General features: G+C 36.3%; 1 protein-coding gene across 1 annotated transcript in view; it reads right to left on the bottom strand.

Moving 5' to 3' along the window:
* LOC107553362 (NACHT, LRR and PYD domains-containing protein 12-like) overlaps positions 1 to 25789 on the bottom strand; it is a 117199-nt gene that overhangs the window by 46348 nt on the left and 45062 nt on the right. The window contains exons 9-11 of the mRNA XM_016235569.1: positions 24511 to 24684; positions 23432 to 23605; positions 16848 to 17021 (exon numbers count right to left, since the gene is read on the bottom strand). Of these exons, the coding sequence (XP_016091055.1) occupies positions 16848 to 17021; positions 23432 to 23605; positions 24511 to 24684 (522 nt within the window). The remainder of the gene's footprint in view (positions 1 to 16847; positions 17022 to 23431; positions 23606 to 24510; positions 24685 to 25789) is intronic.

The raw sequence follows: 25789 nt of genomic DNA, 5'->3' as shown, positions 1-25789 counted from the left end.
GTCCATGCTTGAAGGTATGGCCTGTAATCGCTGTAATTTCTCTGGAATTTATGTGAGAAAACGTATTTTCGCTGAGGGTGTGTGCACCTCGTTAGCGTTGTGTTGTGGAGTATGCACGCAGCTATGACAAAACGACGACAGATGAGAAGAAATACTGTTGCGTAGTGTGAGCAACACAGTGATTGGGCTAGTCTTTCAATCCTGTAGTGTGAGCTTGCCATTACACGCGATGCTGACATTTTGGCTATCATGAAAAGTATATGAATGGCAGCAATACCGGCGTATTTAAGAAGAATAGTGCAAGCAGCACTTCACACCCACATGAAAACAGCAGCGCAACCGGTGTTTATCATAGGAAAAGCAACATATCAGATGAATTCCGTGAGCGGAGGACGAGAGCGCCGGAGTTTATGCGGTTAGAAGAAATCTCTAGCATTAACTCTGATCATGGCTTGTCTCAAAAAACGAAGACAGTTTGACGTTTGTCATAGGAGAAGTCACACTGCAGGTCTAAGCGCCAGATCTTCTGACAATGCCAGAATTTCGTCTGAGGTCAAATTTGATCGCAACGGCCATTAATCGGCTGTCGGTGAACATGTCAAACCAGCGATCAAAGACTACAGACTTTACTTTACTGAAAGTTGCTTTTAGCTTCTTTCTAAAACTCTCCTACTCTTAGAAAATTCCTACTTTTTACTAAGAATTTTTTGACACTTAAGTCAAAGCTTAAGACTATTCTTAAGAGCATTTCTGAGAAGTTTTATACATACGGGCCCTGACCTTTATCTCACTCTCAGCTTCAGAATCAGGAGGACTTGGCCTCTGAAAAGCATATCTGTCTATATCAGGGATCCTCAAATCTGGCTTGTGAGATCCACTTTCCTGCAGAGTTTAGCTCCAACTTTGATCAAACTCAACCACCTGTGATTTTCTAATGATCCTGAAGACTTTGATTTGCATGCTCAGGTGTGTTTGATTAGGGTTAGAGCTAAACTCTGCAGGAAAGTGGATCTTTTGCAAGCCAGATTTGAGGATCCATGGCCAATATGAAACAACAGGTTCTGAAAAGGTCTGTTTTGGTTTGAGCCATTCCAGTTCAATTGAGTGGCTAATGAATAGCAACGTGTAGAATGGGGTTCCTCTCATGGTTCCACATAGCAGCATTTGACAAAGATACTGCATAGCACCTTTTAAAGATAGGTGCTATATGACACTTAAAATGGACCTCTAGAATTACAAGCCAATGAACCACTTTTAGTGCTATTATGGAAATAAATTAAAAATTGAAACAAAAAGCATGTTGAATTGCACTAACTGAAGAAATAATGCATTGTATGAACAGTGTTTGCATTTTAATGCCTTGTATTTTCAGGGCTTGCATTTTTAGGTCCTGAAATTTACCATAGTTGTTTATTTAAGCTATGAATATTTCAATTCAAAATATTTCACACACATTTTCATAATTAAAAATTATATATTCACCTTCCAGAATTCACTTCCCAAATATGCAAACTGTTTAAAAATACGATGTATAATATTCAACAGGCAAATTTCAGTCCATTTTATTTCACTTTCCAAATTCGCTTCCACAAATTCAGTGGTTCAAATTCAGCAGACAATCCGCCATTGCACAGCTGCAGGAATAGCAGTAGAGCACCGATGCATGATCTCTAGCTGCTGTCAGTCGCTCACCAGCAGGTGGCGCAAGCGGCTGTTGATGAAGACCAAAGCTACAGGTGGATTAAGTCATTCATTCACAAAAACTGATTTACAGAAATGGAGCAAGCGGTAAGTAGAAGTTATGATTATCAGGGTCAGTATCAATATGCGAAAAAGCTGATTGTGTTTACATGTAAGTCAACATCTTCGCTGTTACTCGTTTCCCCATGTAGACTACATGTAAGCAGCTTTCTCTACTGCAAAGGAGATTATAATGTGTTTTACCCGACGCTGATGTACATAACTAACATTACATCTGAGGAAGACATTGATTTCAGTTGCTTAGTTTCTGTAATCTTGTATCATGGCTTGTGTGACGCTGTGCTGTAATATTGGTGTTCCCCTCATACGTCATGCTGCAGGATTCTCAGATCTCGGCATACACTTGAGGCATTCGGCCAATCACAACGCACTGGATATCTGGCCAATCAGAGCACACCTCGCTTTTCAGACTGATGAGCTTTGTAAAAATCGATGCGTTTCAGAAAGGTGGGGCATAGAGGAGAAACAATAATGTACAGTATGTGGAAAATGTGTTTTTTTAACCTTAAACCACAAACACATTGCATTACACCAAGTACACGAAATAATGTTCTTTTTAGCAATGTCATATGACCCCTTTAATGGTTCTAACATAATATCTGCTCTGAGCCACCTCAATTGTGCACAAGCAGATGTCTTAATCCGTCATGCAGCGTCACAAAGAGGCTGTTTAGATTGGAAGTAAATGCAGCAGACATGAACTTTTTAAATGTTCTCTTCATATTTCATCATATTATACAAAAACTTGATTTTTATGAACATAGGGGGGAAATATACTTAATTCATATGAAAATACATATCAACAAACAACAGCACCGAGAAAAATATTTTACATATTTAAAATACTTCATACTTTACAGATACAATACAGATTATACCATAAAGATTATACACTAGTCAACATTTGAAGTGGATTAAAAACTTTCATCAAAGTTGTCCTGAAACCTAAAAGCGTTCTTGTCTTAGTACAACTCTGATTAACTTTTATGATCCACTTCAGTTGTTGACTAGTGTCATGCAGATTGCAGCTTTACAGTGCTGAACAGAAAGGCATTGATGCAAATGATGTAAACAAACAATATTGCAGACATATGTTGACAGAATCCTTTGCAGATCTGTTGACAAATTACAAGTAACCAGTGACTAGAATGGGATTAGATTTGTTCCTTTACTCCAAATAAATATAAAGAGACTTACAAAAATCAAACATTCACAAATAAATAGAAAGAGATGCACATATATATGTTAGGAGATTCACAAAATTAAACAAATAATAAAAACATATTCACATATATGTTTTTATGTAACAAACACGACCGTGCCTGGCATTCATTTGTGATTCACTTTCTGTGCATTAGTGGATCACTACACATATTGTTGATTTCGAAACATTTCTAGCATCAAGATGTGCAGAACAATCCACATATAGGTGACTCCACCCTCAGTCTACTCAAGCCAATCAGATAACAGCCACATTTCGCTGACCAATCACAGCATATCCTCGCTACAGCCAATCAGTTTGCTTTACACTCAGGGTGGGAAAAGCCCACATAATATGAGAAGTTTTCTGCCTCTTAAAACTAAAAGCAAACATTTCTACTGACAAATGTATTATATACAAAAGTTGCATTGAGACGCACATATACCTCAGCACACGATTCTCAAACATGGTGAGGATCAACAAATGTTAATTCAGTAAAAATATGAACTCTGATCCATGACAGCTAACATAGACAGTGGCAACAACAGCAGCATACATTAATCAAGTACAACGTAAAACAATGGTAATATTTTATTAATAATTACCCCAAAATGTTTTGTGGTAATTATTAACTTGTGCAATATTGTTCGATGTAAAATTGTTTGTTCAGATGACTCAATTTGTTGATCCACGCAGATGCATCATTAAAATGGCTTGAATGAAGATCTGGGAAATGCTGTTGGCTATTGTGTGACAGTAATTTCATCTATTGCACAAACTCGTATGTTTGTACTGTGTTATTACTGTGTAACACTGTGACTTGGTTTGATGCACAGGCTAATGGTCTAACGAAATTCACATTTTAAAAATATTTTACTGTACCAATTTGTATGGATCTTATACTTCCTAGGTTTAACTGGTCAGTGCAACGAGCCTGTTATCTGATTGGCTTAATGGGTGGAGTCCACATATTTTTGGATTTGAAGCTAGAAATGTTTCAGAATCCACAAATGCGTGCAGCGATCCACAAATGCACAGAAAGCCATTTAACTGATTCAAAAATGAGTTGTGTTTGTCAAAATAATTTAAACATTTATGAATTTTGTTTTTTTATTTCAGGATCTTATTCTATTTATTTGTTAATATGTTCCATTTTTGTGAATCACTTTACATTTATTTGTGGATCATAATCTGTTTATTTGGAATAAAGGAACAAATCTAAACCCATGGTAGGTGTTCTGGGCCCCTTTTACAGTTTATTACATTGGGATCCATTGGGGGAACTACGTTCCACTTTCCTGGGGTTTTCTGTTGACACCAAGTATCATCAGAGACAGACCCAGCAGAACCATAAACAAACACATTCCAGCAATCAAAATCCAATGCCTTACAGCTGAAAGAGGGAAGGTGGGAAGAGAAAACCATTTTTGTTCTTCTTTTTTAAACTCACGGTTTAAATTATCTGTATGTGATTGTGATGTGATGATTAATTTCCCAGCAAAAGTATTGCAGTCACAGTTAACGAAATAATCCCAAATGTAAAAACATATGTAAATATATATTGCACAAAACTAAAAAACTAATGCAAAATTGAAGAGCAAAAAAAAAAGTGTGAATCAAACATTTTAAAATGTATTTAAAGGGTCAGGAAACCCCATATCTTCTGAGATGTTAACAGTGTTATGTGTGTTGAAAATCATAGAAGACAATGATACCATCCATTAGTTTTAACTGTATGAGATAAGTTAATTTTAAGCTTTTTTTTCACCACCTGGGTTGACTGCGTGTCCTTATCCTATGACAAGATGATTCAAACAGTGAGACTGCATAAAATAAGTGAGAGATGAAGTAATGGGTCAAAATGAGTTGTTGTGTTTGCTTTGTATGAGCTTCTGTGTCACATAAGTTATTTTTCGTAGATCTTGACTCTTTGACACAAATGTGAGTCATCCACACTGTGAGCGAGTATAACCAGATTTACAGCCATATAACCAGTCTAACAACTAATAAAAACACATATATATTCAATTGTACAGTACGAATGCAAATGACTGTGCATTTATTTGTGCATTACATTATAGCTGTCACAGGATACTGTATGTATGTATGTACTGTATTTGGTGAATTTATGGTGAGCTTACAAAACCATATACACTGCCTGGACAAAAAAAAAAGTCTGGATTTAAATAAGCAAATAGTATAGGATTTAATCATTATTGGTATGTCTTGCAATACTTTTTTTGAGAAATGAAAAGCTACACATTGCATCAGGTTAACAGAATTGGTGCTAAACATACAACATGCCAGAAACACATTAAACACGCCAATAATGATCCAAACCTAGACTCTTCACTAATGGCTTATTTAAATCCAAATGGCAACTTTTTTTTTTTTTTGGCCAGGTTCATTTTGATGCATATAATGGAAAATTGCAGTGTGCATTTAAGGCAAACATTTATGCTTTTTCAACTCAATGAGACTGAAATAAAACTGTCTGTCTCCCCTCTTCTCCCTCCACTCAGCAGCTTTTCATAGTGTTTTTCAAAACTGTGGTGAACTCTAACTGCTGCTGATTTTCATGACTCTTTAAAAATAAGCAGGTGTAGTGAAGCTAAGCTTCTGCTATGCCTACGTCCCACATTGAGTCAGAGGTCACTCTTCTGTCGTAACTTTACTCTCTTGTGAAGGCGGTGAGGCAGTTGAAGGCGTGGAAGCCAGTGATAACAGTTCATAAAGTTTTAAATATAGATATTGAGGGTGAATAAATTATGGAATCATTTTCATTTCACTTCAAGTTTTCTATGCATGATTTGACGTGGCGTAAGTCACAAGACCGATTACTAGCCAATCATGTTGATGGATAAAAAAAAATGAAAACAAGATGCAACGACCACAAATGGAGGGAAAATAGTGGAGTAATACAGTTCCATCACTTACAATGTACTTAAGTAAAAGTACACAATTTCTAAACTACTTAAAAACTCTTTAAATTTTCTGATAAAATCGACTTAATTACAGAGTATTTGTAATTTGTTACTTCACGCCCCTGGTTTTGTGTGATATACTTTTAAATGTTTTTTGATCTGTGACCACAAAAGTTTTGGCAAAAAGTGAATCCCTTATTACTGTTTTACTTACGAACTCGTTCAGTGTCATCAGTTTTGTCATCATCTGTGTGGTTTTCCTTTGAGTCTGTACTGGATCCTGTAGAGGATATCAATACAGTTTATTATTAATTTGCTGTTTAACTCATGATGAATAAACCTCAGCGGTACACTTTAAGAATCATATTTCTAAACATCCACTGAGCTTCTCTCACCTGTGACTGTCATTGTGATCAAGATTTCATCATCAAAGTCCAGAACTCTGTATGTTCCTGCATCTCTGGCCTTAAACTCATTAATGGTCAGGTTTCCATCTCTGACAATCAGTCGATCGCTCCTGACCCCACCTCTTCTCTTCCAGACCACCGTCCACTCTTTGCTGATTTTGTTCTGATGCACCACTTTTTTAGTATTGGTCAACAGAACATCCAACTTCAGCTCCTCACCGACTTTCACAGAAATCTCATCTGAGGAGAAACAGACAGACAGTTCATCCTTCATCATTATTGATATGGTGGAATCAATCGAGACACATATTAGGGGACAAAATGTAATTATTTAAAAAATCAGCCATTTGAAAGTCTGTATTGAATTTAAATAATCTGATTATTAGATGGGACCTGTCAATCTTTATGTCTTTGGTTATGGCCCTTGTTACGTGCTCGGATTGTTGTTCCCTCCCCTTTTGTTACTGGTTGCTGTATTTCTCCCCTTGTTATTTCTTCCTGTTTTCCCGCTCTCCGCTGTTTCTCTGTTTCTAGGTGCTGTGATTGGTCGGGTAATGTGTCCATCATGATTATCATCATCTCGTGAAACATCCAATCATCAACTGGTTCAAGATAAAAGACGGAGAACTGAAGAGGAGGAGCTTGGAGTGTTTGTTGGCCGTGCCAGTTTGTTTGATGCGGTTTTTTTTGTGGTGGTTCGCTTGCTTGCTTGCTTGCTTGTTGTGCTCGACACAGAGAACGTCTTGTCTGACATAAACTTCACCAGCCCGGAGATAAAGGAAAGGGAAGTATGTCACGTGACTTACATTGTGCAAACACATAGAATGACTTCTGTTAGACACACTAGAGAAAGGAGCGTGTGCAACCTCGTGTAAGTTTTGTTAGTTAGTGAAGCTTTAGGTATGGCATGTTGAATGCCAAATATTTCTTTATTTTCTGGTTTTGTTTTCAGTTAGTTTAGAGGGTGGGGAATTAGTTAGTGAATGTTCTGCTTTTGTTATTTTCGTTTGTTTAGCACTGCTCATTTTCTTCTCCAAGGCTTTCCAAATTAGCCTTATTTTTCCTTTCTTTGTATATAGCTGTAAATAAGGATTTTGGTTGGTGTGTTTTCATTTGTGTAAATTATATTCCCTTTTGTAAATAAAGTGAACCACTTATGTCGGTTGTCCTTGTGTCATTCTCCCCCAGTACTCCCCAGAGACCAAAATTATAGGTTTGTGTTTACATTGTAGTATGTACGTCTTCCTCATACCTCTATCACCAGGGGACGTAACAGCCCTGCATGCAATACCAACATTATTACACTGTTGTTAGGAAAAGCAGAAGCCACATGCTGATGCTTTAATGAGTTTTGACTTTACCCTGAATATGAAGATAGTACTCCAGGGTTAGTCGCTCCAGCATTGACTGAGCATTATTGTAATAGACTCTCAAAACATATTTCCCAGCGTCACTGAAGCTCAGATCCTTGATGACGACGTTACAGTTTCCTTGCTTAAATACTCGGCCATTTTCACTCTCACATTCTTCATTCTGACAAACATAGATCATTTTTGACCAACTGCTTACATGATAATGAGAAATCTGTCTGGCCTCAAATTCACACGGCAGGATGAGGCTGTCTCCCTTTTTTCCTGTCACATGTAGAAGTTTAGTTCCTGCACGCGGGGTTCCTGCAAATACAGACAGTTCATTTAATACTAAATATCAATAGATGTGTTTCTGTTTATTCTCTGTAATCAAGGTCACCACAAATATTTTAGTTAACTGGATTAACATAACTTTATTTTCTTCTTTATATTAACGTTATTAGCAGAAGCTGTAGTAGTAGACCTAAGAAAATAATCCCTAATATCGTAATAGAAAAGCACTGTAAAAATAACTGTAAATGAAAAATAATAATTTTGTCTTAACTTCTTCACTTGCCAGAGTTAAATCCTCGAGCTGTTATTCTGTCAAAAACCTGTTTCAGTGAAAATAATGTGTAACTGGCTGCTATCAATATTCATCACATTAATGGATACATTCATTTGTAAACATGTTTATTTGTTTCCTTGGCAGGTTTAGTTTTACACAAAACAAAACAGAACTATAATTATAATAACACAGAATTAAATGAATCAATCTCATGCATGTCTTTTGGTCAGACATCAAATGTTTAACAGATAAAACACACACATCATATCGCATATCGCATTTCTTGTCTTTCCGTCATCAAATTTAAGACCTCTTGAAATCATAATTAAGGCTTTCTTGTACCATTTAAGACTTTTAATGGCCTTCAATTTAATGCAACTAAATGTAAGACTTTTTAAGGACCTGCAGAAACCCTGATATTTAATTCTTACAAAAATACAATCAAAACAATATCAACAAAAATGTTTCTTAAAAAAGTGGTTTAATTTGTTTAGCTTTTCTCAATACATTCTTTTAAAGCAGCAATGCAAATGCTCTATTAAACAGACAAAAGCAACAGTGGAAAGGAGAAACTCTCTTGCAGATGATAAAGACACTATGAGAAGCTTAAGACTCTTGCAAAGGCCATATTAAATATACACAGTAATATGTAAAAATAAATTAATACAAAATATATATGCATGCACAGTCTTCATTCTCATTTTGTCATAGATATGCATGATAACATTTTCTTTTTTTACTGTGAACTTTTTTTTCTTTTTTCTTTTTTTTTTTAGAAACAATAGTTGATTAATTTAAAAGTAACAATAATTCCTAGTTGATGATTTATGATAATTTGATGATGTATGATTGTAATCCTTCAGTTACCAGTCCATAGATCACTTTAACTAAATATAGATCCAGTTTAACACAATGCTGGTGTACGGCTGCAGTGCAAATACTCATATGTTTTGTAAATTAAACGCACTTTTGTAAATTAAACGCGCTGCAGAAATATGTTGACAGAATCCTGTTGCTTCTGAAGGCATAAGTAACCGGTGGCTTCACTGGGTTCAGGGCCCCATACAATTTGGGTCCCTTAGTATGAATCTCTCTGCTTCTTGATGACAGGAAGAATAATCAAAGCCAGAACCAGCAGAACTATAGTCAATCCAACAATCATAATCCAAAACCCAACAGCTAGAAGGGGAAGGTGGGAAGAGAACACATTTTAATGTTTGTTTTTTCTTTTTAAACCGGACTGTTTAAAGATTTAATGAAGCTCTCAATGCCTCTTGATTTACTTACAGTGTTGTCTTGTGTTATCAGTTTTGTCATCATCTGTGTTGTAGTGTTTTCCCTTTGATTCTGTGTCTGATTCTGTAGAGGATATCAAAAGGTTAATCACAGTTTAGCATCAATTTGCTGTTCAAATCGTGATGAATAAACCTCAGCTGTCCACTTATTATACAAATAATATTTCCACATATCCACTGAGCTTCTCTCACCTGTGACTGTCACTGTGATCAAGATTTCTCCTTCATAGTCCAGAACTCTGTATGTTCCTGCATCATTGGCTGTAAACTCTTTAATGCTCAGAGTCCCATCAGTGTCGGTCAGTTGATCGCTCTGAGCTCCGCTGCTTCTGCTCCAAACCTCCCTCCAACTTGTTTTGTTTCTGGTCCAGTGCACAACTTGATTAGCATTAGAAAGAACATCTAACTTGTGCTCCTCACCTGCTTTCACAGAAACCTCATCTGAGGAGAAACAGCATAAGCATATATGTAAGACTGGGGAACAAATGTAATCATTTATCAGTGGATAAAATCAGTCTATATTCAGATTAATCTGAATATTAGTGTCCCGTTCAGAGTGTCTGCTGGTTAGATGGTTATCACACAATTATTAAAGGAAATCCAGAAAGCAGATGCTGGTAGTTTGACCAGTTTTGACTTTACCATGAATATGAAGTTGGTACGTCCTGATTTGTCGCCTCAGCTTTGTCTGATCATTATTGTAATAGACTCTCATAAAGTATTTCCCAGCATCACTGAAGCTCAGATCCTTGAAGACGACGTCACAGTTTCCTTGTTTAAATACTCGTCCACTACATTCTTCAGTCTGACAGACAGGGATGTTTTCTGACCCATTGTTTAAACTAATATCAGAAATCTTTTTGGTCTCAAATTGACATGGCAGTGTGACGTTGTCTCTCTTTTTTCCTGACACAGATATAGTGCTGGTTCCTACAGGCGGGGCTCCTGCAAACACAGATTCATTCAATACAACGTATCAATACTAAAAAAATACATGTGTCTGTGTTTATTTTCTGTAATCAGTGTCACCATAAAATATTCTAGGAGAGTTATTTTAATTTAGTCAATTGTATTTACTTTTGCTAAAGACGTTTCACTATCCAAGTGTTTTCATCTCACCTGTGACTGTCACTGTGATCAAGATTTCTCCTTCATAGTCCAGAACTCTGTATGTTCCTGCATCATTGGCTGTAAACTCTTTAATGCTCAGAGTCCCATCAGTGTCGGTCAGTTGATCGCTCTGAGCTCCGCTGCTTCTGCTCCAAACCTCCCTCCAACTTGTTTTGTTTCTGGTCCAGTGCACAACTTGATTAGCATTAGAAAGAACATCTAACTTGTGCTCCTCACCTGCTTTCACAGAAACCTCATCTGAGGAGAAACAGCATAAGCATATATGTAAGACCGGGGGAACAAATGTAATAATTTATCAGTGGATAAAATCAGCCAATATTCAGATTAATCTGAATATTAGTGTCCCGTTCAGAGTGTCTGCTGGTTAGATGGTTATCACACAATTATTAAAGGAAATCCAGAAAGCAGATGCTGGTAGTTTGACCAGTTTTGACTTTACCATGAATATGAAGTTGGTACGTCCTGATTTGTCGCCTCAGCTTTGTCTGATCATTATTGTAATAGACTCTCATAAAGTATTTCCCAGCATCACTGAAGCTCAGATCCTTGAAGACGACGTCACAGTTTCCTTGTTTAAATACTCGTCCACTGCATTCTTCAGTCTCACAGACAGGGATGTTTTCTGACCGACTGATTAAACTAATATCAGAAATCTCTCTGGACTCAAATTCACATGATAGTGTGATGTTTCCTCCCTTTTTTCCTGACACAGATATAGCGGAGGTTCCTGCAAATACAGAATCATTCAATATAAAGTATTAATAATAAAAAAAATACATGTATGGTATTAAATACTGTTTATTCTCTGTTAAGAGTTATTTTAGTCAGCTTTTCTTTTTGCTCAAGACATTATATTCTAGTGATTCCACAACTGTGAACTGATGGCAGAGTTTCTCCAATAATTATCATCAGAAATGCCTTAAAGATTAAAGTTTAAGGTTACTGGTTTGGGCCATGATCTATTATTTGTGAAAATTAAATTATGCAGGATCCAAAACCACTACTGTATGAGATTGCGTGTATATTCCAGCTGATTATTCTTACTTTTGTCTGAGTTCAGAAATGTTCATCTTGTAAGTCATTTTTGTGTATTGTTAGTCTTTCTGAACTTATATTAATAACAGCACTAATTAAAATCATAATCACCGTTATTATCATAATCAGTTTTCATCGAAAACATGTTCACTTCCGCATCTCTCACAGTTCAACATAAACACACCACTAGTTTAATAAAAACACTGAGGCTGGGTTAATATTTTACATCATGAACACTCACATGGTAAAACTTCTGCGTGGGTCTTTTGTTCTGGTGTTAAAAGTTTGTAAACCACTGCACATTTTGCGAAATTTAAGTAAAACTTCGTATAAAGTTGCTGCGTCTGATATGATGAAATATCACTATTCCAGCACCCTTTTTACATTGGCTGTTTAGGTTGTCAATCAAATTGGTAAATGTTTGTTTTCTCCTTGTAGCCTAATCTTAACTCCTAGTTTTAATCCCATTAAGGAATTAACAAGCACATAACCATATTATTTTAAATGCAATAAACATTTTAAACAGATGTTTCTCTTTTACAGCTTAACTAAACATTTATCACTCACTACACACCATTTGTGATATCCATAATTCCCCAACACCACCCACATGAAACAATACTATAGTAATTTATAGTAAATACTAGTGTTTTGAACCATACTATAGTAAAGTGTATTATACTGTATATATTAGAGTATTTACAACACTTTGTTAATGAATGCTACAGCATACTGTAGTATTAACTCTAGTGAACTGATAAACTGTAATAGATACTGTAGTATACTTTAGTTTTTACTATAGTAAACTGTAGTGTATTGTAGTATAATATACCCTATAGTTGTAGAAAACTTAGTACAGTATTGGGTAAAGTAATTTGTTTATATTACTGTAGTTGTTATGTTACCACGGCAACTATAGAATTACCACAACAAATTAATTGAAGTACTTTACTATAGTATGGTTCATAAACACTGTAGTATTTGCTATAAATTACTATAGTATTGTTTCATGAACTCTCAATATGCATAGACACTCAGTCTTTATTTTAACATAACTTTATTTTCTTCTTTATATTAACATTATTAGCAGAAGCTGTAGTAGTAGACCTAAGAAAATAATCCCTAATATCGTAATAGAAAAGCACTGTAAAAATAACTGTAAATGAAAAATAATAATTTTGTCTTAACTTCTTCACTTGCCAGAGTTAAATCCTCGAGCTGTTATTCTGTCAAAAACCTGTTTCAGTGAAAAAACTGGCTGCTATCAATATTCATCACATTAATGGATACATTCATTTGTAAACATGTTTATTTGTTTCCTTGGCAGGTTTAGTTTTACACAAAACAAAACAGAACTATAATTATAATAACTCAAAATTAAATGAATCAATCTCATGCATGACTTTTGGTCAGACATCAAACGTTTAACAGATAAAACACACACATCATATCACATTTCTTGTCTTTCCGTCATCAAATTTAAGACCTCTTGAAATCATAATTAAGGCTTTCTTGTACCATTTAAGACTTTTAATGGCCTTCAATTTAATGCAACTAAATGTAAGACTGTTTAAAGACTCGCAGAAAACCTGATTTTTAATTCTTACAAAAATACAATCAAAACAATATCAACAAAAATGTTTCTTTAAAAAGTGGTTTAATTTCTTTAGCTTTTCTCAATACATTCTTTCAAAGCAGCAATGCAAATGCTCTATTAAACAGACAAAAGCAACAGTGGAAAGGAGAAACTCTCTTGCAGATGATAAAGACACTATGAGAAGCTTAAGACTCATGCAAAGGCCATATTAAATATACACAGTAATATGTAAAAAGAAAATAATACAAAATATAGATGCATGCACAGTCTTCATTCTCAGTTTGGCATAGATATGCATGATAAAAAATTTTTTTACTGTGAATACTTTCTTTTTTTTTATTTTCAAACAATAGTTGATGAAATCAAAAGTAACAATAATAGCTAGTTGATGATTTATGATTGGTAATCCTTCAGTAACCAGTCTAGATCACTTTAACTGTGAGTGCTGGTGTACGGCTGCAGTGCAAATGCTCATATGTTTTGTAAATTAAACATAAGCTGCAGAAATATGTTGACAGAATCCTGTTGCTTCTGAAAGCATAAGTAACCGGTGGCTTTACTGGGTTCAGGGCCCCATACAATTTGGGTCCCTTAGTATGACACTCTCTTCTTCAGAAATTGCTTCTTGATGTATTCGTCTTTAGCAAAAGTAAATACAACTGACTAAATTAAATTATAAGTCTGCGATCCACCGTAAAGCAAGAAGAAGAAGAAGAAGTCAGGCACCTGCTGTTGAGGATGCGCTCAGGACAGCTCAGACATTGCTGTGAAAATCAGAGGTAAAAAACTATATAAATACTGTTTAGTTTCTTGCACAGACCGGTCATTTTGTGTCTTTACACATCAATGTATCGTCACGAGCCGCAGGGTTTAATTTGGTTTTGTGTATGTTTTTTTGACTCTCAAAGCCGTGATTCCCATCCACTTCCATTATAAGACTGACAGACTGCAACGGTTTGAGTTAAACATCTTCGTTTGTGTTCCACTGAAGAAACAAAATCACCTACATCTTGGATGCCTTGGGTGTAAGCAGATAAGCACCACATTTTAATTTTTGGGTGAACTATCCCTTTAAAGCCACTAAATCCTAATGTAATATGTCCCAAAAAAACACTTCAGGAAACCATTATTTAATGGGTTTAATGGTTAAAAGTTGATGGTTTGTAATGTTTGTAATGGTATTTGTAGTGAAAATCATTCAAATTTCTGTGATGGTCTCTATTGTTTTTGTCAGCAGGGTCACTGTGGGTTTTGTGATGTTATTTTTCCATAATTGCGATCAGATTGCTGTAATATTGTGAGATAGCAGAGGCTGTTTGTAGTTGTGATGAGTCTTTTTGGGAGAAAATCCAGGGCCATTTTTTCCTCCCAGTCCGTCCCTGCTTCTATCTTAATACATTTAATGTTTTTTTCATATTTCAATTTATTATGCCTTTATTTACTATTTATTTCGGTTGTACGTCTAATGTGTATCAGTCATGCGAGATCTCGTAGACGTCTGTAAGCTTTTGCTTAATCCTGACACATCAAAACTGAAATGTCATGACAATTTATTTAGAATAAAGATGATACAAACTGTACAAAATCAATTAACTTTACTTTCAGAGTGTAGAGATTGTGTTTTTTATACTTTACCAAGGTATAAATGTTTTATACATTTTAACCTGATGTACTTTTTTCTTTTCTTTTTTTTTTTTACATTGAGTTTGTCAGGGTTTCCGGGTAGAGGGATGGAGCGAGGACTCAGTATAGCAGAAAATGGGCTTTATTTTAAAATAAAACAAAACAAACAACAAAAACTACCCCGAGGGGGAAAAACAGGCTGGCAAGGCAAGGCAAGGCAAGACAAGGCAAGACAAGGCAAGGCAAGGCAAGGCAAGGCAAGGCAGGATCTGGACACATCCAGGGATTGACGATGACATCCAGGGGGAAATAACGACAACGAACGGACGCAGGACTGCAAACACAAGGAGAATAAATGGAGAGCAAATGAGGAGGGTAACGAGGGAGCACATGTGGGGCAAATTAACTAATAATCAGGTAACAAGATGGGAGGGGTCAAGACAATTGACATGAGCACATGGCACACCGAATCAAAGACAAAAAGCCATGTGCTCACACAAAACAAAACACAAGCACATGGCCAGCAAAACAAATCACAAGCCATGTGCTAGAACAAGAGACACGAACACGCAGCTAATGAGAAAACTCATAAGCCACGTGTTCACACAAGACAACAAGAAAAGCACGCGGCTGAACACAAACCGCGTGCTTCACAAAACACAACACACGTGGACAGAAGAGCGCACGGCCGAGCGAACTCGAGACCGCACGCTCCCACAACAGACAGAACATGGAGCGCGAGTGTCCGGACCCCGACACGAAACCGAAACTCAAGACATGAGTGCCGGGATCTGAACACCACGCTCCAACATGAAACAGTACACGCAGACGAGAGCGCACGGCTCGAGCACACTCGAAGCCGCACGCTCACATGAAAACAATGACATGACGCGAGTGTCAGGGCTCTGTCACAAAACCATGAATTACACTAGACTGAAGTGACAGAACCCTGACAGAGTTACTGTAAGAAGAATTGAACAGAAAATACACATACTGTCACAAAAACTAGCAATATTATTATGTAAATGTGGCACCAGTACAAAAGTCACTTCAGAGGAAAAAGCAGAAGTTTTCCTCGTCTGATTTCTAATCATGAATTGCATGATTCTGTAAAGCTGCACAAACACGTGTGTGTGATGATCACTGTGGGTGTGTGTCTGTTGATTCTGTTGAATGTGATGTCTGTCTGTAGCGGCTCTTTATTCACCATCAGCGATCAGAGAAGGTCAGACTAACATCTTAAAGCTGAAAGTAAAACACAAGCAAATGTGTGTCACATTACTGCATTATCCACTTTACAACAACTAAAACAAACTATTTGCATTATTAGTCAGATTTATAAACTAACCCTGTGACGTACGATTTTAAAGCTCTTTTTGCATTCAGATTCTGATTCTGCATCCAAACCACCATAAATGATGACCCTTGACCCTTATCAATAATTTTATTCTATTCATTCAATTTTATTTATATATATTATATCACAGTTTTATTTATGACAATTAAAGTAATTATAAATAGTTACCATCTTTCCATTTAAATTGACATTCTGTTGTACCACTGTTTGAAGAATTCATCTTCCAGAATCTAGCAGTAAGTTTTAGGAGCTCATTTTTAGTCAATCTCTTTTCCTGAAAAGTCTGTCTTGCAGAATTAACTTCCAATTCAGTTTAGTATCCTAAAAGTACAATTACAGGGTGCTTTTATTAAGTGAATAAATACGTGAATTAATTTGTACTATACTTAGCATGAAATAAATGTATTTCATATACAAGTGTATTTATTTTTCACTAGTGAAATACTGTATTATTGTGAAATAAAAAAGAAACGTCAAGATATTAAACTATAAACAGAATCAAAATCTTATTAAACATGTTAGTCAAAACTACCAAGAAAGTAACCTAAGAAGAAACTATATTAACTTTAATTTAAACATTTTTAATCATCACTACTCACTCAAGCGTCTTCAGTTTATAATGTGGATCGTCCTTCAGATCAGAGAGCAGCTTCACTCCTGATGCTCCTAGTTTATTTCCAGACAGATTCAGATATCTCAGGTGTGAGGGGTTTGATCTCAGAGCTGAAGCCAGAGCAGCACAACTTTCATCTGTGACTCCACAATCCTTCAACCTGTAGAGAACAATGACACTCTTCAGTCTCTCAGTTCAGGATGTAGTAAATCAGCTCAAAAGGGAAATATTTATGACTAATTATAACTGGTTATGATTAATAATAAATATTTAGTTTAGATCTTAAAATTAACTTTAGCAGAATCAATATTACAATTATTTGATCTGTCCGTCCACCGAGCAGACAATATAATCATTTATCAATTCAAATAAAGATTATTTTCCTGGTCAAGGAAGAATAACTTTCCTTCTTTATGCAGTGCTAGCAGTAATTTAGCATATGTAGCAAGGGTTCAAAACATTCATTGACTTCGAATTGTGAGCAGCAAACAGAGGCAATCGATTGTGAATATAAGGGATTTAATAAATGAAACTATATCTAACATATAACTAACTAAGCAAAACACATATATACAGAATGAAGCAAAGTAAGGAAAAGAGAGAGAAGAGTAAAAGAATGGCAGTATTTTACATCAATCTTAAACACAACCTAATGAGAATCATCAAAGAATCAAAAATCACCTTAGAGGGGATCAAGCTTAAACACGCATTTAAATAGTTGTAAACGGTTACTTGCATTGGCTTTGATTGCTGAACAAGAGTTCTGATGCGGTAGACAACAGAGATCTTTGATGAGTTCTCTAGGAGTGAGCTGGACGTTCACTTCTGGTTCTTCTGAAGATAGGAAAAGTCCACAGCGAATCAAAGTTACTTGAAGATAAAAACTGCCGGAAAACAAACTCAAGAGTAGAGTCGTAGTGTGTCGTCCCAAAAGAAGAGGTTTTTGAGCAAAGATCATTTTGGGCTAATGCCTTTTGAGGGTTTCTATTCACCCCCCAACTTTGGGTGGAATAGCCAATACCAGGCGTGAATTTTTTTGAGCGGGAGAAGTTTCCTTTGTCTCCCTTTATGTTCCATTTGCATGTTTTATGGCCGGTCTGGAATTGTTCTCGAGGATTCAGCGAGTGAAGGCCTGGCACCGGACGCTCCGCCACGTCTGGCTGCCGAGGGGACGGAGGAACTCAACAGGGTCTTGGCGTGCATATGATACGCACATGTTTGGCGTGCATATTATACGCAGTTTACGCGTACATATGATATGCATCTACCCCACAACCCTAATCCTACCCATCGCGTGGCATATACACGCCAAAGTCCATTTTTGCGTATCAATACCACAAGTTTTTGTTTTGGATTATCAGTGGATTATCAGTAGAAACAATCATTCTTAGCTAATCAGTTAGGATTGGTCATCTTTAATTACCAGCCCGCTTTACATAAATACTAAATGCAGATGCAGTTCAGTCAGGACCTCTTTAGTCAAAAAGAAAACCATAGACAACCCTTTAAGGCCAGTTTTGTTGGCATGTTTTCTAAAGTTACATTTGGCCGCAACAGTTTATAAAGTTGTTAAATGTGTGATGTTTACAGTGTTAAAAATATGTTCAAGTCGTGTGGGGAATTCCAGCCTTAAGCAGTGACGTCACAAATGTCCTGCACACCTGTACAGTTTAATCAGGCTCCGCCGGGCCCTCCAGTCATCATTATGGGCCCTCAGTGCTTCTGGGTCTCTCTCTTTTCCTCCTCGAGTGACACCCAGCAGGTAACCTCTGTGCAGACGCTTGTGTAACGTGACAGCAGTCAGAATCAGAGCCAGCAGAAACACAGTCAGTGCAGCTGCCAAACTCCAGTAGCCTACAGCTGGAAGGGAAAAGTAGGGAGAAAGCACTTATTTTATTAAAAAGGCAAATTTTAAAAATTCACTGTTTAAGATTTGTGTAAAGCTCTCGGTGCCTCCTGTTTTACTCACTACGATATTTAGTGCCATCAGTTTTGTCTTTATCAGTTTCGTCCAGTTTTTGCTTTGTTTCTGTACAGAATATTGAAAGGTTAGTGTCACAGTTTAGTATTAATTATCTTTTTAAACATAATATTTCTAAACATCCACTGAGTTTCTCTCACCTGTGACTGTCACTATGATCAAGATTTCTCCTTCAGGGTTCAGAACTCTGTATGATCCTGCGTCTCTGGCTGTGAAATTACTAATTTGATTGGTTAATCACCAAATTCTTCTTCAAAATCCTATTTTTATGCAACAAAAATACATCTTTACCAGAGAGTCGAATATTTAATTTTGTAAATTTAAATATTAGATATTCAATATCGATTGAATATCTATTTATAACTGGGTAAATACACATTCATAAAATAATTGTTTTATGGATTCACAAAAAATAATGCATTCACAAACATTAAATCAATGTTCAAATCATAAAAAAATTTAAAACAAATGCTGAAATTGTATCATTTATGTCATGATGGAAAATAGCAATAGATAAATATTCTGATGTCGCTATATGGTCTTTTTGGGGTTAAATTATGTTTTATGCAGACATATTTTGGGTCACCGTGAACAGCAATTTATTGAAAATATCAGCAAAAGTATAAAGGAAACGCCGTTATAACAGCGTCTTTACATCCATTTTGACCGCTCCCAGCACCCATACCGTAATTGTGTGATTAGCAGCCAAAAAAAAAGTGTGGCTTGCTTGATTTTCAAGATTTTCAAGGCTTGACCGCAGTGATACGAGGCCTCCCACGTCATCCTCCCAACCATCTCCCACGGAGGCTAAAGGTACTGTTATTTCACCCTTTTTAAGTTCGTTGAAGTTGTGTTCCCACATCGTTAGCAAGTTTGGATCGCTAAATCTTGAATGACTGACTGTCAACTGTCCCGCTTGTTTACTCCGAACCGGAAGACGCTCCCACTTTTGACGCAAGGCCTCATGGGGTGTAGGAAACTTGTGGATAGAGCATGTGGCCTATAGCACTACAGTAAGATCCCAGGACACCCCTAGTCCGAATGTTCACTGCTATTTATTACGGACACACTATTTTCCTAATTAATGCTGTTCAGTTGCTTTGACACAATCTGTATTGTTAAAAGTGCTATATAAATAAAGGTGACTTGACTTGACACACACACACACACACAAATAATCAAATGGAAGAAATCTGTTGTTTCAGGTTTCTAGACTCTAGGTTTATATTTATTATTGTCATATTATACATTTTGCATTCTGCTCCTTTTATGTAGATTTCAAGTATTTTAGTTCAGTACAGTAATGCTTTTATTTCAGTCCTCTGCTGAAAAAAACTAACAAACAACAACAAAAAAACAATAGAAATCACCACATAATTTTTAATGGTTTTACTGGTTATAATGAAAGTTGTATTGTTTTTAATGGAAACTATGTATTTTAATGGAAATTGGTTGCCTTCTATTCATGGCTTTTGTTAAAGTTACTAAATCCTAATGAAATATGTCCCAGGAAAAACACTACAGGAAACCATTATGTAATTAATTAATAATAATCTCTTGTTTTTGTCAGTTCTTTTTTTTTACATTGAGTTACTGTAATACGAATTGAACAGAAAATACACATACTGTCACAAAAACTGGCAATATTATTATGTAAATGTGGCACCAGTACAAAAGTCACTTCAGAGGAAAAAGCAGAAGTTTTCCTCGTCGGATTTCTAATCATGAATTGCATGATTCTGTAAAGCTGCACAAACACGTGTGTGTGATGATCACTGTGGGTGTGTGTCTGTTGATTCTGTTGAATGTGATGTCTGTCTGTAGCGGCTCTTTATTCACCATCAGCGATCAGAGAAGGTCAGACTAACATCTAGAAGCTGAAAGTAAAACACAAGCAAATGTGTGTCACATTACTGCATTATCCACTTTACAACAACTAAAACAAACTATTTGCATTATTAGTCAGATTTATAAACTAACCCTGTGACGTACGATTATTAAAGCTCTTTTTGCATTCAGATTCTGATTTAGCATCCAAACCACCATAAATGATGACCCTTGACCCTTATCCATAATTTTGTTCTCTTTCTGTCACAGTTTTATTTATGACAATTAAAGTAATTATAAATAGTTACCATCGTTCCATTAAAATTGACATTCTCTCAAAATATTTAATTTAATAATTTCAGATATAAAAAACAATGACTATAAAGTGCGTGCATAATTATTAGGCACGTTGATATTCTGATCATATGTTTTTTCCAAGCACATTTGACCAATTCCAAACCACATCAATCTTAATAACTACTATTAATTAGGTATTTAATCATTTATGAGTGATATATAATTGTCCATGAAGACTGGAAGTTAAAAACTCCTTATATTCAGGTGTGCAGAATTATTAGCAGGTTTTCTTTTACAGATAAAATGAGCCAAAAAAGAGGTTTAACTCAGACTGAAAAGTCAAAAATTATTAAATCCCCATGAGAAATATTCAAAACTAATGCAATACAGAAATTGCAAAGTTAAGGCGTGACCATTGGACAGTGAAATGCTCAGTGGGTCAGCGGGGTCAGAAAAAACAGGTGGAGAAGAAAAGACACGTTAACTGCAAAATAATTAGGAATTAATGTGAAGAATTAGGTGTGAAACCATCAGGAAGCATTCAGTCTCCAGCGCCAGCATTTTCCAGAACTGCAACTTTCCTAAAATATGACCCTCACTTAATAAGAATCACATGCTGAAATGTTGTGAAATACATGAAGACTATTTTTATAGGTTTTATGGACAGATAAATTGAGAGTGACTCTTGAAGGAGCATCACATCCTCTTGTGCCACTGTTTGAAGAATTCATCTTCCAGAATCTAGCAGTAAGTTTTAGGAGCTCATTTTTAGTCAATCTCTTTTCCTGAAAAGTCTGTCTTGCAGAATTAACTTCCAATTCAGTTTAGTATCCTAAAAGTACAACAGCAGGGTGCTTTTATTAAGTAGATAAATATGTGAATTAATTTGTACTATACTTAGCATGAAATAAACGTATTTCAAATACAAGTATATTTATTTTTCACTAGTGAAATACTGTATTATTGTGAAATAAAAAAGAAGCATCAAGATGCTAAACTATAAAGAGAATCAAACTCTTATTAAACATGTTAGTCACAATTACCAAGAAAGTAACCTAAGAAGAAGAAACTATATTAACTTTAATTTAAAAATCAAACATTTTTAACATCACTACTCACTCAAGTGTCTCCAGTTTATAATGTGGATCATCCTTCAGATCAGAGAGCAGCTTCACATCTGAGTCTCTTAGTTTATTAAATGACAGATGCAGTACTCTCAGGTGTGAGGGGTTTGATCTCAGAGCTGAAGCCAGAGCAGCACAACCTTCATCTGTGACTCCACAATCCCACAACCTGTAGAGAACAATGACACTCTTCAGTCTCTCAGTTCAGGATCTACAGAAACTTCATGATTAACAGATCCAGTCTAAGGTTCAGACCCGCTTCTGATTGACAGTTCATTTCAATATCATAAACAAGTATGTTTTTTTTCTTTACATGAGAACCCTAAAATCTTCAACACATCTGTATGATGTGAAAACATACTGAAACAAGGAAACATATTTCCTACATAGCTGAGTGTGAGCCTTTATCATTTCTGTTCATTTTTCAAGTGTAGGGCCGCAGACGAGCAAATTGCTTTTCTTGTGAATATTAATGAGCCTTCTCCTGTCCTCATATGATGTTTGAAAAATGTATTTTTATGTATATTTCATAATGGGGAAAAAAATATTAAGGGTGTAACTATTAAAGGTTCAATTCACAATTTTGAAATCACAATCTGACTCTCATAATACTAAAAATTAATCTTGTCACAGTACCAACATTTTAGTTGTCCACCAATACCATATGTGAAAATAAAAAAGTATTAAGTATATTAAATCAGTATAATTAAGCTAATAATAATTAATTAATACTTTAAAACAGTATGTAGCCTTCAAATACGTTTCACTTAAGTAACATTGTTTTAAAAAGGTCAAATGAAACCTCATATAGAACAAATGATAAGTCTATTAATCAACATTTACACTCCGAGATCTATTGACATCAGATTTTATTATTATTACTATTATTATTATTATTATTATTTGTCCCATCCATTGCTATGTTATCACTGTGGCAGTCATCACAATTTCTGATTCAGATTTAAAATTTAAATATGATTTAAATACGGTTGTCACTCCAGAAAGTTTGCAATGTTTAATAATTAGCAATAAAAACAATAATGACTTTTACGTAATACCTAATACTAATGTACCTAATGTACTAATACCTAAATTAAATATTACTTTATTATGAACTAATGATGTGTTCAGGTATGTACTAATCAAAACTAATCCATCAAAACATTAACTAACAAACATGTACTAAAGGTTCATCTCTGTCTACACTTGGTACATTTTCTGACGTGGATAAAACTCTACAGATGATTCTACATCCTTGTCAGAACTACAACTATAAACTATTTGTACATATTTATTTGTGAGTACCAGTGTGTGTGTGTTTGATCCAGAGAGATGATTTACCAGAGTTTCTCCAGTTTACAGTGAGGATCCTTCAGTAGATCAGAGAGCAGCTTCACTCCTGACGCTCCTAGTTTATTTCCAGACAGATGCAGATATTTCAGGTGTGAGGGGTTTGATCTCAGAGCTGAAGCCAGAGCAGCACAACCTTCATCTGTGACTCCACAATAACTCAACCTGTAGAGAACAATGACACTCTTCAGTCTCTCAGTTCAGGATCTACAGCTCAGATCAGCAGCAACTTCATGATTAACAGATCCAGTCTGAAGCCTTGGCAACTTTATATTTAAGGGATGTTTTTTTTTTAGGCTTGATTGTGTTTTTGGGGTGCAGTCTAACGTGTGTTAATGCATTGTTTAAAAAAAAAAATGCATGATTTTTCACACCAAGCCAATTTACAGATGTATAAACCAAGTTTTATAAGGATTTAAGATTCTTTGAAGACTGAAAGTTAACATCACAACTGAAGAACTGTGCTACAATCCTACCTTAAATTAACTAATAAATTATTTTGCCAAAAAAATTTTGGTCAAACGTATTTATTTTATGTAATGGAGAAATCTAACACACTGGCGAGCTACTCAATGAGTGCTCAGCCAAACACAGCAACATCTCTCAGTTCAGACCTGCTTCTACATGTGTTTTGAGGAGGTTAGTTTCAATATCATAGGAAATATCAGAACTGTTTAATTCTTTTGTAAATACCCCAAATCATCAACACACATCTTTATGATATAAAGCAGCTGTTTTTAGATCATCCACTCACCCTATAATATCTTATAGTATTTTAAAATTGTGTCAAACACTTTGGAAAGAATGTAATGAAGATTAAAACAGCATCCCTTTCAATTAACTGACAGGACACTTTCTTTACGACACAGTTTTGGTTTTCATTTTGTTCATGATCAACAAAGGAGCAAAATTTAGGAGGATGCTGACAGATTTATATAATCTTACCAGAGTATCTCCAGTTTACAGTGAGGATCCTTCAGTAGATCAGAGAGCAGCTTCACTCCTGACGCTCCTAGTTTATTAAATGACAGATCCAGTTTTCTCAGGTGTGAGGGGATTGATCTCAGTACCAGAGTATCTCCAGTTTACAGTGAGGATCCTTCAGTAGATCAGAGAGCAGCTTCACTCCTGACGCTCCTAGTTTATTAAATGACAGATCCAGTTTTCTCAGGTGTGAGGGGTTTGATCTCAGAGCTGAAGCCAGAGCAGCAAAACCTTCATCTGTGACTCCACAATCCCTCAACCTGTAGAGAACAATGACACTCTTCAGTCTCTCAGTTCAGGATCTACAGCTCAGATAAACAGAAACTTCATGATTAACAGATCCATTCTAAAGCCTTGGCAACATTGTTAAAGACAAAAAGTAAATTAAAATAAAGATACTATAAATGCTAAAATAATTAATCCTCTATTATATAAACAACAAACTATAAAAGTATAATATATAGTACAGTTGATCATTTTACTGGGAAAACACCATATGCACAAGAAAAATGGTCTCTTTGTAAATAAGTGAGTATAAACCAGGATTTAGGTGCTGAAACATGATAGTGTCAGTTATTGTTAGTCAGATGCACTGAATTGTGATTGTGTCTCAGATGCAATCAACTGAAACTGTGGTCCTGTTTACACTTCACATTTAAATGCATTCAAACTTTATTATTATTATTAAAACACCTGCCTCACGTGTCTGGGCATTAAGCACGCTGAGGTGGCCTTCGTGGATGAGTCATGTTCTCATTGCGGGAAGATGACCATCTCGGAGCTGCGAACCAGGCTCCGCTACTCGCAAGGGGGTGGAGTCCCGTTGCCTCTGCCGCGATCTGGGGCTCGTTCTGGCGGAAGGCAGACGAGAACCACTTCCAGCAGTAGCGCGGGCGGTTTGAGGGTTACAGTGATGGCAAACCCCACAGGAAACCAACCCTCTGGGGACCATCACTCCTCTTGCTCCTCCGATCCAGTGGAGCGACCCATTGAACGCGCTGGGCCCTTTTGAAAGAGCGTACCAGCGGTATCCAGTGGACCTCCCCCCGACCAGATGTTGATCTCAGCATCGGAGGGAGAGCTGTCCGATGAGGATTCGGCCGCGCTGCCGCCCTACGGGACGGTGGCAAAGCCTGAATCAGATCCGGAGATGACAGCTATGCTTACCCGGGCCGCCGAAAGGGTCGGGCTCGAGTGGAAACCTCCACCGCTTCCCGAGCCCTCAAGCCTGGATGATTGGTTTCTCGGGGGCTTGCGCTGGTTCTCAGCCCCCCCCCCCCACCCCCCCCCCGGTGCCTTTCTTCCCGGAGGTGCATGACGAGCTCACCAGGTCGTGGACGGCACCTTTTACTGCCAGAAACCGGC

The sequence above is a fragment of the Sinocyclocheilus grahami genome, unplaced genomic scaffold (assembly GCF_001515645.1).
Source record: "Sinocyclocheilus grahami isolate Dianchi unplaced genomic scaffold, SAMN03320097.WGS_v1.1 scaffold471.1, whole genome shotgun sequence".
Classification (NCBI taxonomy): domain Eukaryota; kingdom Metazoa; phylum Chordata; class Actinopteri; order Cypriniformes; family Cyprinidae; genus Sinocyclocheilus; species Sinocyclocheilus grahami.
The sequence above is the reverse complement of the archived record's forward strand: the minus strand, read 5'-3'. Positions and strand labels throughout refer to the sequence as shown.